Raw genomic sequence first — 16,390 nt, forward strand, 5'->3', positions numbered from 1 at the left:
GACAGATATTCTTACATCCAAAGAAATAAATGTCCAGATGATAACCTAACATAGATATATTTTTCTGTCAAAAGGCTTGAAGAGAGTATGCCCTAATTCTGCATTCAGAAAAAAATACTTTAAATTCCTTCTATAATCCACTCCTTTTAAGAAAACATTTCAATACTCATAGCATTGTCTCTGCTATCATATCAACAGAATGTAATTGACACTCACTTGGTGAAGAAAGATAGGCAATAATTTCTTCTACTTTTTATGTTTTAAATCTCCAACTTGTTCTCCAAATATGTTTATCCCTAAGAATATATGACTTAAAACCAGTTTTGTTCTTCCAATATAGAAGAGCTATGCAGTTAACAAGAATATTTTTGAAGGGATTTTCTTATTTATATTTGTCAGGAACAAACTGAAAACACTGAATTTTAAAATTAGAAATTAACTGAGATGGTATATGAGGAAATGAGCAATGGATGAAGATATGGCTATAAGACATAAAATGGATTGATAAGAGTAAAGCAGTAGCAAATAATCTGAATTTCACATCTAATGTATTTATTTGAAGACTTTTACACTGTACTTTTAGAAAATGGACTAAAATATCAATATATCAAGACCCGGTTCCTGCATAAATTACCTGAGTTAATAAAGGTTCTTACCTGAAATTGTCGATGTGAACTTAAGGTTGTGACGGTGTGCTCCCCTGCCTCGCCAAAACTGACCTTTATTTCCCGTAACCCTGCTCAAGTGGCAACCACCAGTGGCAGCTGTAGTGGATGCATCTGGTCATGATGGCTGCATTTGGCTCAAAGAGGACTTGGGGGTGACAGATAACAACACAATAGACAAGGGCTAATTTGAACAATGCACCCACCTAACCATGGTGCTGGTCAATGTCTGACTCAAGGCAAATTTGGAAGAAACTAACATCTGTAGTTGGTATGTAAATATGACTATAAGTCAATTATCTTACTCCATAAATAGTGGACAGCCCAGGGCCCACTGAGCTCTCCTGCATGGTAGCGGGCTGCATGCCAGGATCTCCCCTTGAGTACGGATGCCTCTCAACGTTACTCCTCGAGATTGAGAGATTCCTTGCTGCAACAGATTCTCAGTGAGTGAGTAATAACATGCTAAACTTTGAAGCCCTAACTAAGTCATATTAAGGGTTGACTGTGCACATATAATCCTTTAGACATAAACTGTTGACCAAGTCTGGGACTAAGTCTGGATCCACTGCATCTAAACTCTACTCTGAGAAGGAGTTTAGAAAGCAACAGGGTCCATTCTGAACCTTGTGACTCAACAGGAGGGTCTCCCTGAGAGTTTTGTCTGACCCTGTCATCTCTGTAGTAAATATCAAGTGAACCTTCCCATCAAATCTTGTTAAACCACTGCCACATTTACTATCAAACTTTGTTAAATTGCTTTTTATATCAATAAACATACTGCTACTTCTCTCTTATGAGTGAAGTGCATCACTCCATCCATGACAAAGGTCTGATGACTTAAATGCATATTACTTTTCAGAAATATAGACATGAAAGACAAGCAAACAATAACCTGTCTAAAATATCTGAACAATATTTTTAATTGATTATAGTTGGCACTGATAGGCTTGTATTTTGAGAGCTATATATAAATACAAAGAAAAGAAACAGAAAAGACTTTTTCTGTAAATTGGAATTACATTTCCACAAGAAAGTTTTACAACATCACTTGACTCAGGTTCCACAGCACTGTTAAATTAAAAAAGAATAATTAAAAAAAAATATTTTTAAATGTAACTGATTAGTCAATAAAACATTACACCTGGCCACTATACCTCCATCATGGAAGTTCATTAAACTAGATTTTACCTCTTTTCATTTTCATTTGACTGTTTTCTAAATTAAAGGCTTATAGAGTCTGGCTGTAGATGTTGTGAAACTCACAAGTTCCAGAAAAAGTGTTTTATGGAGAAGTTATACATAATGCTAAGGTATATTTTAATTACTGCATAATACATACAAAAAAAGTACGTTTCAGGTGCAAAAGTGGAATTCATAAATAATAAATTTTGAATACCTTACATGAACTGCTCTGTAAAACTAAAAAAAAACCCAACACCACAGCAAGCAAGCAAAAAAAATGAAAATATGAAAAGTGTGGAATAGCCAAGAAGAAAATACGAATTCAGGTGATAGGTATTACTAGCAAGTATTCTATTGCTATTACGTAGCTACATTGATCAAATGAATTTTAGAGATGAGATAAATTAATTGAATGAGTGATATTATCACTTTACCTGCTGATGATCTCTAATGGCAGCTTCCACCCTGATTCTATTGTCATAGAGCTCTGTAAGGTCTTCTTTACTGTTTAAGTAGTAGTTCTGAAAGATTTGATATTCTTGAGCTAACCACAGATTTTCTTTCATGATTTGCTCCAGAGCAGCCTAAAGAGAAAAGTAATTGATTACACTTACTGCAAAATACCTTTCTAAAAAATAAAATCATAGGTCACTTCCACAATTTCCCTGACTCATTCACTTATGAACATCTGCAAAATATAGATGACAAGATTATGATCTCAGTGAAACAAATGGCAAAACTGCAAATGAATTTCAAGTGGTTAGGATTTTGCTGAATATATTTATACCAAAGTAAATGTTATTAATAAATGATTTGTGCAGAAAATGATGTTGTAAATAGTTACAGTAGAAACTACTAAAAAGACCACATCCTTTACCTTGCTATATAAGACCTTTCTGCATAGAAATTACCTTGTCTTAATTGCCAGAGAACACATCAAATTCTTCACCCACATTTTAATTTTCCAAACTCTCTTTTTCCAACCAATTTGCAAAACTGACACAATGCAATACTTATGTATTTTCTTAATAATTCTAATGCTTCCAATTTGATTAACTTGATTTAAAAGACTGATATAATGTTTGAGTCTCATAGTTTGCTACTAGGTGAAGTTGAAGTTGTTTGGAATGTATGCTTCTGCAATAAGAAAAATTTCCATTCCTTTAAATCTGATTTTGACTGAACTTCCTGTGATTATAATGCATGATCTTGCAAGAGTCACGTAAAATTCTGAAGTATTTTATCTCTGATTTAATTTATTTTTAAATTGATTTTTGACAAAGAATTCTGTTTCAGTTTTCATTATTTTTCCATTAAAAAGCACATAGGGAAGGGGAGCCCAGGTAGATTTTTACCCATAGAGTTAGTTGAATATTGAAATTTCAGAGACTTCTGACACTCAGAATTTCTTTTGATTTCATAACTGTAAAACAGGATGGTTGATTTCCACATTTCAAAATATTTCTTCAAATACATTTTAAATTTACATCTTTAAAATACATTTTTAAAACATCATGGCCAGTGATGACAGTGCTACCCAGTAGAGAGGAGAGATGCACCAAAAAAACCCAACGAGCAAGCCTGAAACTTATTAAATTTATGTATGTTGTTGCCAGTTGCATTTGAGGGGTATTTCTGTTAAAACCGCATGCACGTTATAAAGTGGAGTGGAAGAGAGTTTACAATTATGAGAGCGTGTAGAAGCCTTGGCCAACTAATTAAGCCCAAATGTCCATGTGATGAGTGGCTGCCCTAATCTAAGGCAATATTTTAAAGTCTTCTAATGCAAAAGTTATAGTCTAAAAGCTTTTAAAGGTAGGAGAGTCTGCTTAAGAGGCTAGTTTATACAAGAGGACTATCTGGAATCCCATGTGCAGAACCATGTGTACCCTTGCAGAAAAGCAGAGCTAGCAGAACAGCTAGAGCAGTTGGAGCAAATGTCGCCATCGTCTGCTCCCTGGATGGAGCCTGTCAATCCAGCAGGAGCGAGGGCAGCCCTCTGGCTTGACAGTCTGAAACTGTGAGTGAAATGTTACCACAGGAGGTGGGGAGTAACCACCTGTCCTTGTAGTTGCCTTACCAAAAGGTAATTCCAAAGAAAGGAATTGTAAATAATTTTGATTTTATTTTTGAGAGAAGAATATTACATACTGCTGTGTTTACCTCCCTGCTGCTCTTCTCCCATTCAAGAGAAAACTGTTTAAGTCAAAAGATGCATGTCTGAGGCAGAAAAAACATATTTTGAGCATAAAGGAATTTAGATTAATTTTCTCAGGTTCAAGCCACCATTTATATGTGAATCCTAAAAGAATCAGACCCTGGTGCTGCTAGTCAAGCTCTCTTTGGAAGGGCAACATAAATACATATTGGGAACTTTTCTGAAACAGCAAACGTTTTAGCCATATATTACAGCTACCCATCTGCCCAGAACCCAGGAGGGCTAGGGAACTTCGGTAAAATTCAAACCCTGCTTTAGTATCTCCTGTGTCTCTAAAAAAAAATCTTGTGAATTAGTGGACTAATAAAGTCTAAGTTCTTCTGGGGTCACAGTGCATAATGTTGAAGAATCCATATGTTTTCTGAATCTGTTCCCAAGTGGGTAATTTAGTGTCTCACCTTTTAAAGACAAAACTATCCAAGGGAAATAGCAGCATGCCTGAACAGGTTCCTAGCCATCCCTTGGAGCTACTTCAATTTTGGGAGTTCCCAAGACAGTTAGCACATTAACAATGATTTTACTCCTTTTTCTATGCAATGTCTCAATCAAGATATATCCATTTTTGTATCTGTACTTATACATAATTTCTGAAAACTTTGGCTAGAAGCTAGCTGTGGTTATGCAACTAAATCTAAAAATTCTTCCTGTACAGAACTGCCACTCTCTACATCACTAAAATATTAAAATGCTATGTGTCTTTCAGAAATCTCAAAATAATAAAAAGAAAGATGTCAAATTTAGTGAAGAAGATGTGATTATCTCCTTTACTAATCTTTGGGTAGAGGTAAAACCTGTTTTTCAGGCTGATACCTTCCTTAACATACAATGCTTGATGTTAATATATTAACATCCAATACCTGCAAACAAGTAATGCTTTCAGCATCGCAGTACTTTCACATATGTTAGGAATATGGGAAAATGACAGAAAAGTTTGCTTGTAGAATATGAACATCAATATAGTAATTTTCACCGATATAGATACCTGTCTACAAAACAAGTGAAGTCCTACTATTTTGTATAATTTAAAATGGTCCAGACATTTTGACAAAGAATAACATACCAAAGAAAAGACAGTAGCCTTCTCCAGATCTTATAAGACTCAGTGGCTATGTCTATATGACCAGTTATACTAGCTGCCCTGTCCCAAAAATTGCTTTATTGCATAGCTTATGTCAGCTGAGACAGATAAAGTGAAATGGTTCTTTTTCTTTAATTCACTCCTCTGAGAAATGAGCTGAGGTTCAGAAAGTAAAGAGCATACATCCTTTAAATACCTGACTGTCACTCATTGACATTTCTACAGAGGATTTCCCAGAATGTAGGCAAGAAAAAAAAAAAGTCGTTAAGAGCATTCTATCTTTATGAAAGAGAGGAATGGTCAAACTGTGACCAAACTTAGCATGCCAGAATATACACTACACCTCTTTCTCCTGTTCTAGGAAAACACAGATATGAATCTCAAAACTGATCGTAAGATATTTAAATAGACAATCCTGATATTTGTTTTATCCCTGGCACTCGAACTTCTGAATTTGTAGACTTGCGAACTGACAAAAAACAAAATTCATGTTCTTGTTCTTTTGCTCCGCAGCAAAACTTGAAATCAGAGACTTCTGTTACATCAGCCTTTGTCTACAGGTACATTTGGTGACTTCAAAGATTCTGGAAATGACGTCCAAAATATGGAAAGAAATTTTCTACATTTTTACATTCAAATGAAGTTACTTTCTTCAGTGGAAAAAAAAAAAAGTATAATTCAGGAATTTCTTGAAGGCTCTTACCTGAAATGAAACTTGAGTCACAGAGTAGAGAAATCAAATGAAACTAGCAAAGGCCATATTAAAAAACAAACCAAAGAAGATATTTCTTTGCACTATGTGTAGTTAAGGTGCATGGATTCTTGTGAATATCAACAACTTACAAAGATTTAAAAAAGACATAGAATGTCTAGGAGGAAATATCCACTGAGGTTTAATAAATAATAAAAAACATTGGGGCTCCAGAGACTGGAAAGCTGGGTGATTATTCTGGGGAAGTATTAGAGCATGCTTGTTCTGTTGTAATGCTCTACCTGGACATCGGGTATCAGAAGTGAAATACCAGGCTAGAGGAAATTTCCACTTGATTCAGCAGATATGCTTTTTTGTCTTTATGTTCTCTTATTCAGCACAGGCAGCTTAGGAAGCGTCTCTCTTTTCCTGGAACAGCAACACTTTTTTGTGTGTTTGCTGAACACATTTGAAGTGCAGTTCCTGTCTGCTATAATACAAATTCATACTGAGATAATAAAATTTATGGAAGCAAGAAAAAAATATAAATACCAAAAGCCCTCCTCAAAACTATCAACAAATTGTTAGCTCAATGGCTGCTGAACTAGGCAATAGGAAAGCAGATACAAAGCCATGCCAGACAATCATGAATTATCAGTCCATTACCTCAAGCCATACAGAATGTCTTGTAATGACTAAACTGCAGTCCTTTCGGGCTGCAAACAGAGATCACCACTAACCTAGCTGTGACTGTTACAGACACGCAAGGGATACTTGGTGTCTGAAAATGTGTTTCATGTTATTCTTCCATCCTTTTATGTACACTAGTACCAATGACTTTGTGTTGCAGGTGATCCAAGAATTATTTTATGGTTCCATGTTTGTGTGACAAAAGTTTGTAAAGAATTGTAGAGACAAATCTTAGAATCAATGATTTTGTCCATATAATGATATACCTATAAACATGATACAAATCCCTGTAGTTTACAGGGTCAGTTGTCATTTTGAATGGTCACTCTGACAGCAGTGTTTTATTTGAAAGGTAAGAACAATTGATTTTGACAATCAGGTGCATCAGCACAATAAACTAATTATTAAAGGATCTATATTAATTGGTTATACTACTTAAACTTGATGTTGTGAGGAATGAAATTGGTTTCCATAGGTAGGAATGACTGTTTCTTTTGTAGGCATAAAATAACCTGTTCATAATATGAACAGCAAAATAAGAAATAACTTATCTTAAAATTACTATGTTCATGTGCATCTGACCCTCCCGCTCCACAGAGCTTCCCCAGAGGAGTTTAGCAATGTTTTTCCAGTAATGTCTGTTACACATCATATGTGTCCCTTCCCAGGGCATAAAGAGCATGGTGATACCAAGTGCCACAAAGTCATTGTAATACAGTTGACAAGTCCCCCAGCTACAGAAATGAAAGTTACTGTAAAGCAAGCATGAGGTGTTAGGTTTTTTTTCCTGTCTGAGGACTGATTGATGCAACTGATGCATATTACCAAATAGTTTGGGCTCTACAAGTCACAGAAGCTACAATGTAATTTGAGCTGGTGTAATCACTGATTCACGCTCCTTACTTGGGATCTTCTGTTGATGCTGCCACCAGCATCTGATGGTTGGTAATTTATGCACCAAGGATCACGCAGCTACTCAGTAAATCTCTAGAACTGCAAACCTTTTAAGGTACACAGTGGAAACAGCTGAGCCCTGCTTGAACAAGCTCTAACATGAGTCAGGGGATTTACATTGTTGATATTATATACTGATCTAATACAGATTTTGATGGTGTCTGAGCTGAAACAGGTCTTCCCCTGTACCTGCAGCCAAAGGAAAAAAACCCCCCCACATACCCTGGAGTTACTGAAACTCTTGATCTGAAAGACAATATCTTTTTACATCCATGGCATGAATTTTTGCTTTATTATGTTTGGGAGGAATTTTAGAAAATGCATACTTAAATATATACACAGACTGACAGAGGGAAGTGAGAGATCATATTTTTGAATAATTTGCTAGAGACTATTTGGAACAAATTAATTACTCTTTCAGTAGGAATATGGTGTAAACCGTTTTTTGACAGATCACATTTTTCTTATCTACAATCTAAAGTAACAATAACTACAAGTAGCCTTTCACTGATAATACAGCACTCCAAATGGCAGTTCCAACAGTTTTGAAAAAACCAAGTTTAATTCTTATAAGGACACAAGTGGAGAATTATGGGGAATAAAACCAGATATGCATTAAATGTTTGGGAGAAAATTTCTGTGGATGGCAAGTTATACAAGTAATAAGTGCTGCTAAAATAATAATGAAAAAAAATGCTACCAAAATAATAAAGCTACTAAAATAATATCAGCAAATATAAGCACAGACCTGTCTGCTTTAACATTACAAGTATTCCAAAGTAAGTAGTATATAATACTTTTGGGGTCACAATTCTTCACGTCAGCCAAAGCTGAAAAGTATTTTTGTTTTTTCATATACCATCTTTTCTATGTATGGAATATTCTTGACCTCTCCAAAGTTATTTTAGGCACATGAACTAAATTGTGTTGACACTAAAAAGAGACCGTGGTTGTAGAATAAGATCTGAATGCTCTAAGATTATTTTATGTTGAGGTACCCTTTATCCATGATCCATGATTATATTGGTGCAGAAGATCCGAAAAAATAAAAGGATGCAAAAATTTGAAGTACTAGAAATATTTAAGTTTATCCTGCTTCAACCTTCTTTAGAGCCCCAGAAATGAAGGAAAGGTATATGTTGGAGGAATCAAAGGATTTACCAGTCTAAAGGCCTGAACTGGTAAAACAGGGACCAGCTGCAAGGCCAGGAAACAGTCCATTCTTCAGGGTATGCAGTGACACTGACTTTTCAGATGTGAAAGAAAAAAAAAGTATCTAGTTGGGGTCTTTTTCCCATGAAGGTGTTTACCTCCAAATTGTAAAGCAGAGAATCAGAAGCATGTGTGCAGTCTACCTTATGATGACCTGCTACTACTGACAGAATTTGGGGGACTCAACTTGTGATCAAAACACCTATAAAAGAATCATAAATGGCTCTGGCTAAATAGCAGTGTATTAAATTGATGACTGTTAAAGAAAGATTTGAACAAACCTCACAACTGATTAAGCTTTTTTAGTCCTATCTTTATCTGAAGTCAAGAAACCTTGATTACAGGGAGGAAACTTTTGCTCTGTGGAGTCCAACATCTTTGAAAGTCAAGAAATGGCTGTTCTGGAATTATTCTTCTAATGGTTTCAATGAAACTCCAGAGATTTTTGCATATGCTCCAGTATCAGGTCTGTCAATAGCTACATTTAAAGAAGTTTTGAACTAGAAGAACTAGTTGTCTTTCAGAACATAAAGACTTAAGTATCTCTCTCATGTCTATCAAAAGTTTGAAATGTTTGTTCCTGCCCTGCTGAATAGAAATATACCTTAATAGTGCTGCTTGACAAATAACTAATTTTGTTATGCATAAGAGACAAATACATTTCTCTTATTGAAAGAATCAATGATGGGAGAACTTTGTCTAGGGCTAAAATTTTGTCTCTACTTCAATTTTGTGATCAGTCATGATCACAAATGTTCAGAAGGAGAAAAGCAATATTCAAGATCTTCAGAAAGCGACCAGATATTTTCTGTTTTCATGTTGCAAAACCAGAATTTGGCACTGCTTATACATGTTAAGCATATATACCTTATAGGCAAATTCAAGAGACATGCAGGAAACTGGAAAGTTCCTAAGTCTTGAACGAATATGAGATCAATCTCAAGGTCTTGGTAATTCTCTTCAATAGCTCCTGAAAAACATGTAAATTTGTTTTGGGAAGCACACTGAAGAATTGGCAGCATGTAAGAAGATAAAGAAAATGAACTGATGAAGACAGATCTTCATGACATCTGGTGCCATGACTGTGTTAGGGCTCAGTAGTGATTTGCTGGCAGCAACTTGGATATGTCACTTAAGTAAGTCACAGTCCTTTTCTTTCTTGATATCATGGAAACAGATCGGTATCAAAGCACTGAACTGGAAGTACAAGTATGATGCCTTCAGGTAGTAGGGGTCACTGACTCCACCAGCGGTGTCAGGAATACAGCTTCAGAAGGCATAAGAGCAAATTAGTGACTCCACAGAGGTGAAAAATAAAGAAGTATTAAAGCAAGCAGAACACAAGTGAAAGTTCAAAGACAAAAAGAAACTGAATAAATAACACTGCTGTTGCAGAAAACATGAATGACAACAGACTATGAAACAAAAAGGAAGAGCACACACATGTTGGATTTGATGTTAACTGTGGAAAAGTGTAACTTTAAGAGTTTTTATTACAAGTTAATTGGAAACAATTGTTATGATATACAGTGCCAGTAAATCAGAGATGGATTGAAGAGGATCTCATCAGATCCATTGGTTCTGAATGCTAATGGAAAAAAACATTAATCATTCAAAGACCAGAACAGATAAAAAGTAAATTCTTTAGAGCTATAGAGTTGGTAGCAAAATGCCTCTATATCACAAAAGATGCTTACATTTTTTTTGAAAAATACATTTGCTTTGAAACCAACATTTGTGTTTATTGAGAATAATGTGGAAACAAGAACTATAAAAATGTTCCTTCGAAGCGTGTTATATACTCTAAAACTTCAACACTGAATTCACGTTCATTGTTGCAGATTTTTCCATACAGAAAGATTTTATTTCAGGAAAAGTAAAAGCTATCAATCTATAAATATAATGGAATGCAGTTCAGTATCAAAACTCAGGTTAAAGTTGATAAAAATATAGAAAAGATTTTGAAATGACATAGAATTAAGAACTTCTGCATCCTCCATACCTTAAGTTTATACGCTTTGTCTGAAAAGAAAAAAAACCAAACCAGTTTACGATTTCATTATTGGTTTCTGCATAACATAGTTTTAGACTGTTAAACACAAACTTATTTTCCTATTATTGCATCATTAATTTTTCTTCTCTATCATCACAGTTTGATTATATATACCTGTCAATATTTTTAGAGCATATTATGAGAGAGAACTTCTCTTGCAATGCTATTCTGGAAAAGATGAAACTGCATGGGAATGTCCATTTATTTATTTCATTATGACCAGTTAAAGATTTATAAAGACTCTCCATTTTCTTATATATTTAGGGATGCACAATTCTGCATAACTAGGGGAAAAGGCCAATTACTGACAGTAAGGTCATTAGATACACACTTTCTTTTTGTCATTACGAAGACTAATATTTTTTGCATTAATGGCACTATGCAGAGTAGATGAAGCAAATAAATAATAAACCTCCTTATTCAGATGCTAATGCAAACCCAAATGTTCTTTCAATTGTACAGCTGTAAAAATTAGAGTGAGAAAGTTATCAAAAAAGTAAACAGTAATACAGTAATATTCAACACAGTATCTACTACCTACACATACCTCCCATATGACTACAGTGCCTCTGAAGTGACAGAAAGGTGCACATAAAGAGATTCATGGAATAATTGTGCCAATTTTTTATTAAATTCATTGGAAATTTAAAAATCTTTTGTTGCTTCATTAAATGAAATGTGGAAAATACACTGGATTTTACAGAAAAATATATTTTAACTTCACAAACACTGTAGCCAACCATAAAAATATTAGCATTCAATTCTGGCTTTGGAATTCATCCATTTTAATTTCCACACAGTTAGAGGGATCAGCTTTCAGACTTTGCATCCTGAAGTTTTTATAATTCTTTGAAAAATTAATACCACTAATCCCTTAATGGTAATCAACATTGATATTTTGTTCTAAACAAATGTTCTAAATGAAATTTTGTAGAAATGTATTTTGGCTAATCTCAGTTACGTACTTTGGTCCACTGACAAGCCATTTAGCTTCGGTGAACTTCTCTGTAGTGATAATGCACATGACTGACACCCAGTGGTCTTCTCGGCTGAAAGTTTTTTGACCACTGCATTTTTGTGTAGTCATGTCCATTCAAACATCCATAGTAAAAGTTCAGTTTCTAGATTTTTACTTATGAAATTTCCCCAGGACGTCCTGTATGGGTATGTAGTTTGATCCTAATCATTGTTTCTCATGGAATTCTGAAATCCAGTAACTGATGTTGGAGAACTGTTGACCTGTTTACTTTGACTATTTCCATAGGCAATATTGAGATAATTAAGAAGATTAGACTTAATTTTGCTTTTTAAAGCACTTACTGAAATATTTATAATGAATAAACTTCCTTAAAAGATATTTTTTATTTTTTCCAATGAAGAAAATCTCACTTTCATTTCAAGAGGGAGCAGAAAAAAATCTGTTCTCCCTACCTTATTTTTTCCAGATTTTTTAAATAACAGAGAATGCATCTCTGCTCCTCTCTACTCCAATTAGAATAAACTGTTTTAAAATTTTGAAAAAGGCAGTTCAGAAAACTTTCACTGAACAAAACTAAACATATGATGAAAAATTGAACAAAACCTAATTTTTTTTTAATGGTCAGTTTAAAAGTAATTACTTTTTGTGTCAACTCTATCACCTTTCTCAATAAAAACCTCAGAAGTATCCTGTATCCTTAAATATTAAGTAAGTTGAATTTTAAACATTGAATGTATTACGACTATAATAGAATAGAATACCAGAACTTCAGCTATTTAGTTAGAACAGGTCTCCATTCCAGGTAAAATAGATCAATAAAAGCATAGTTCAGCTCTCTGTCAATGCAATATTGTGGTTTTCTGTACAATTATTTTTGCACCTCAGGCTCTCTCTACCATATTAAAATCTTACTAACTGGGAACCTGAGAGATTACCTTATTACCTCATTTCCCTATCCTACAGACAGTCCTTGGCAGAAATTCCTTGTTTATGAAACAGAGAGATTAGGAGTTTTCCTTTCAGTTATCGTCTTTAGGATGAAATCTAAGATCTGTCTTTTTATGCAAATCTTCACAGTCTAAAACCTGCAACATAAATGTTTTGATGGCCCCAACATATGAACAGCAGAAATGATGCAGTACACGCAAATCAGATCAATCGCATAAAGCAATCGCAGCAAGATGTGCAGAGTGCCAAGAAACAAGACGTGTGATGGTTGGGAATCCAAAAAAGAAGAATTCAACAGGTTTTGAGTTGAGCCCTGTATGCTGGAGACTCTGCCTGCCTTCGGTGTAAGAATTCTGAGGCCAGTGTGGAGGGGTTAACTTCTAGAAATAAACTGAAGATATAAAACCACAACTAATGTCCTTAAAAGTATCTGCACGTGCAGTACAATGCTAAACAAAAAGTATCAAGGATTCCCTACTTGAAAACATCAAACCTGAGGTAGAACATGGTCAAGCTGCACGAGAAGTAATCTTCCAAAACACTTTTATCATTGGCTACTAAATGTAAAGACAATACTTACTGGAGAAAAAAGAGCCAAGAAATACCAACATCAGAGAAGAAACACTAGGACGCAGAAGATTATAACAACTTCTGCTGGGCGTTCATGGTATAGCATATGTCACCATTTAAATAAAGCCTCAGAGAAGCCAAACTTCAGATCATAAATGGTCTCATAAAATCTAGTGCAGTAACTGTGTAAAATGAAAATATAATAATAGTTTATGTAAATTGCAACATTTTATGCAACCTATTTACATGGGATTGTTAAAGAATTAATAGTGAGGCTTCTTTATTAAACACTCATTTTAAAAAACTGGTAATACTCAGAAAAGAAATATACTTTCCCACATAATGGTAAAAGTATATTCACTGGAACTTTTCAAATCAGAATAACATTTTACAGTAACTCTTATAAACAAACAAGGACAACTATGGCAAATATTTTAAACTGAGTGTAGCTATTTTTCCTCATTAGAATTTTACAGAATCCTACCAGCTCAACAGATGTGTGAAATCTGACATTTTCTGCATAAAACAGGAAACATGGATTTTTAATATATCTTCTAAGCAAGTAACTATAACATGCATACAGACACAGTCTTTCTATGTTTTTATCCATTTACTTATTTCACCAAACAGTAGTTCAGAAAGTGTTTAAATAATGAGATATATTTTATTATTGTTTCTACAAATAATGTATATTATAATTTTAAATATATTATATTTATAATATATTATAGAAAGCATTCATATAATAAATAACCTGTTCTAACTAATTGTCATTGGACTTTGGGATATATTTAGATGAAATGATGATATAACAGTAATTCTAAAGAAAATTATTTTTTCTGATACCAAAGTCCCTGCTTTTCTGCAGCTGTTTTGGTTTTTAGCACTGCTCGTTCATTTCAGAACTGTCATTTTCTATAGTAATGGTACAGCAGTTGTACTTGTTCTACATAAAAACGGTAACCCAGTCTAATTTGCTCATTCTTGTAGTTTCAAATGTAGTTAACACAACTGAAGTCACAGGCATGGCCACTGAGAAAGAAACTACATTCTCATGTTTTGGATAAGCCAAAATTGAGTGTTATGAATGTCAACCTAAAAGCACAAACCAGCATGTTCTACAAATAATCTCAGAAACAAAACCAGGATAAAAAAGGGCAACTATTAGCAAGTAAAGCTTTTTGAGAAATACCTTCTAAATGTACTTTCACCCTTGTCCATGTATAGATGCGCTGTCACTTAAGACTAAAGAAGATTTCTCTCTCAATATCACAAGAACATGGTCAGCACATAAATGGGCAAAGCAAAGGGAGCTACACACAATGTCATTTCCTCCTCTGCTACAGAATCCCAACCAAAAAAAGGAGATTGTTCAAGGATAGGAAAGGAGGGATATAAGGATGAGAATAATTTATATGTGGATTACAAAACCTGAAGAACTTCAGTGATCAGAAAGTGGTACCTTTTTCTATCTTTGAGTGATGTACATATTCGTAATGTGAATGCTCCAAGCAGTAAGTTCCCATATCCACAATCATCACAGGAGCAGTTGCTGAGTTCTTGAAGCAAATAGAATCACTCTATCACATGCTGCATTAGCTTTGAGTCTTCCTCGCTATTACTGCAGTGGTTGATAAGAATATAGATAAAGCTTCAGGAGACATTAAGAATGGAGGCATTTTTTTTAGCAAAGCCACTGATACAGCTTCAGCTCTGATGGGTGCATTCCAGTGACAGCAAAAGGCTGTATTTGGGTGGTTTCACAAGACACTTAGACGTATTTCACGTTCTGTTTATGTATTCATGCAGAGAAGGCCATGTCCGCATCAGTAATTAATAGGAACCATTTTGCGCACCATCTTAAGAATTTAGTTTTCCTAGTACAAGAGCAAAGAATTCCCTAGATGTCAAAGTGGAAAACACTCTCCGCTTACAGGTATGACATATGGAAAAGTAAGTGGAAATATTGACTCTGTGAATAAAGTGAAAGTCAGGAAGCAAGAAAAAGTGTAGGATGGCTACCTTCTATCTGGAAAGAACATCATCTGTGGTAGATGAGTCATAAAGGTCTGAAGCATTTATCCCCTCACTCCTCATCAGGGAACTGTCACACATGACTCTACTTCAGCAGGAGCTAGACTTCGCTGACCTTGGAAGAACTATTTCTTCTACATGCCAGGGGGAAAAGATTTTACTTCCATGTTCCGTAGTACTGTAATAAAAATGAGGATAACCATTCATACTGTACCTAAGTATGAGTGCTTTCATCTGTGGGTTCATGGACAAGATTGTCATATTAGTCTCAGTTCCTCCAGCTATCAAAACAGAAAGCTTTTCCTTTGTCCCTCAGTCAGGATAGTTGAAACAATCTCTGTTTCACAGTGGATCAGGACTGGAGCAAGATCTGCTTCTTTGGCCTCCTTACAAACCCAATATGCTTTACCAAGACTCTGACCCATCTGGTTGCTCCTCTTGGACATTAGGTGCTCCTGTTCTTCTCTCTGGACAAAAGGCTGATAATCAAAATATTAGACTGCTCAGTACTACAGTGTAGTTCTTTCAAAATCTGTTTTTAATGGTGAATGGTCAAAATCTCATGTCATCTCCCCACCCCACAAGTAAGAGAGATCTCAGTACAGTACATTATCTATAATAACTGGTGGGTAATAGATTTCTGATATTTGACCACCTAACAACTGATGCCAGAGGATACAGGCACTGAGCATCTCTGTTGCTCATAGAATGATAAACATTACCAGAACTGAAACAAGATATGATACACTTTGTATAATGTACCACTAAGGAGTCAATATTTGGTAGCTATGACAGGTGAGGAGGTCAGGTAAGATAAAATGTGAGAAAAAAGGGATCTTGGGCATGAAGTTAAAACTTTGCCTTCTGTTATGACAGATCACCATATTTTTTCGTATTCAGAACAAGTGTTACAATCTTTAACGCTAATAACTGAAATACAATGTATTTGATGACATACTTTACATGATAACACATTACAGACTGTACAAACAACCAAAGAAAAGTGCTAAAAAATCTAATGGATAAACTAAATTTTTTATGACTGTTGTCTGCAGACAACACTTTTAGACACATGGGTTACTATGTGCTTATCTTAGAGAACATAATTTCTAC

The 16,390-nt window shown here is 34.8% G+C and overlaps 1 protein-coding gene across 2 annotated transcripts in view; it reads right to left on the reverse strand.

Moving 5' to 3' along the window:
* Positions 1–16,390, reverse strand: part of CCDC178 (coiled-coil domain containing 178) — a 197,127-nt gene that overhangs the window by 60,349 nt on the left and 120,388 nt on the right. For both annotated transcript variants that reach the window (XM_052788564.1, XM_052788563.1), the window contains one exon: positions 2,285–2,434. In XM_052788564.1, coding sequence (XP_052644524.1) covers positions 2,285–2,434 — 150 coding nt within the window. The remainder of the gene's footprint in view (positions 1–2,284; positions 2,435–16,390) is intronic.

This window comes from Harpia harpyja, chromosome 5, assembly GCF_026419915.1.
Source record: "Harpia harpyja isolate bHarHar1 chromosome 5, bHarHar1 primary haplotype, whole genome shotgun sequence".
NCBI lineage: Eukaryota > Metazoa > Chordata > Aves > Accipitriformes > Accipitridae > Harpia > Harpia harpyja.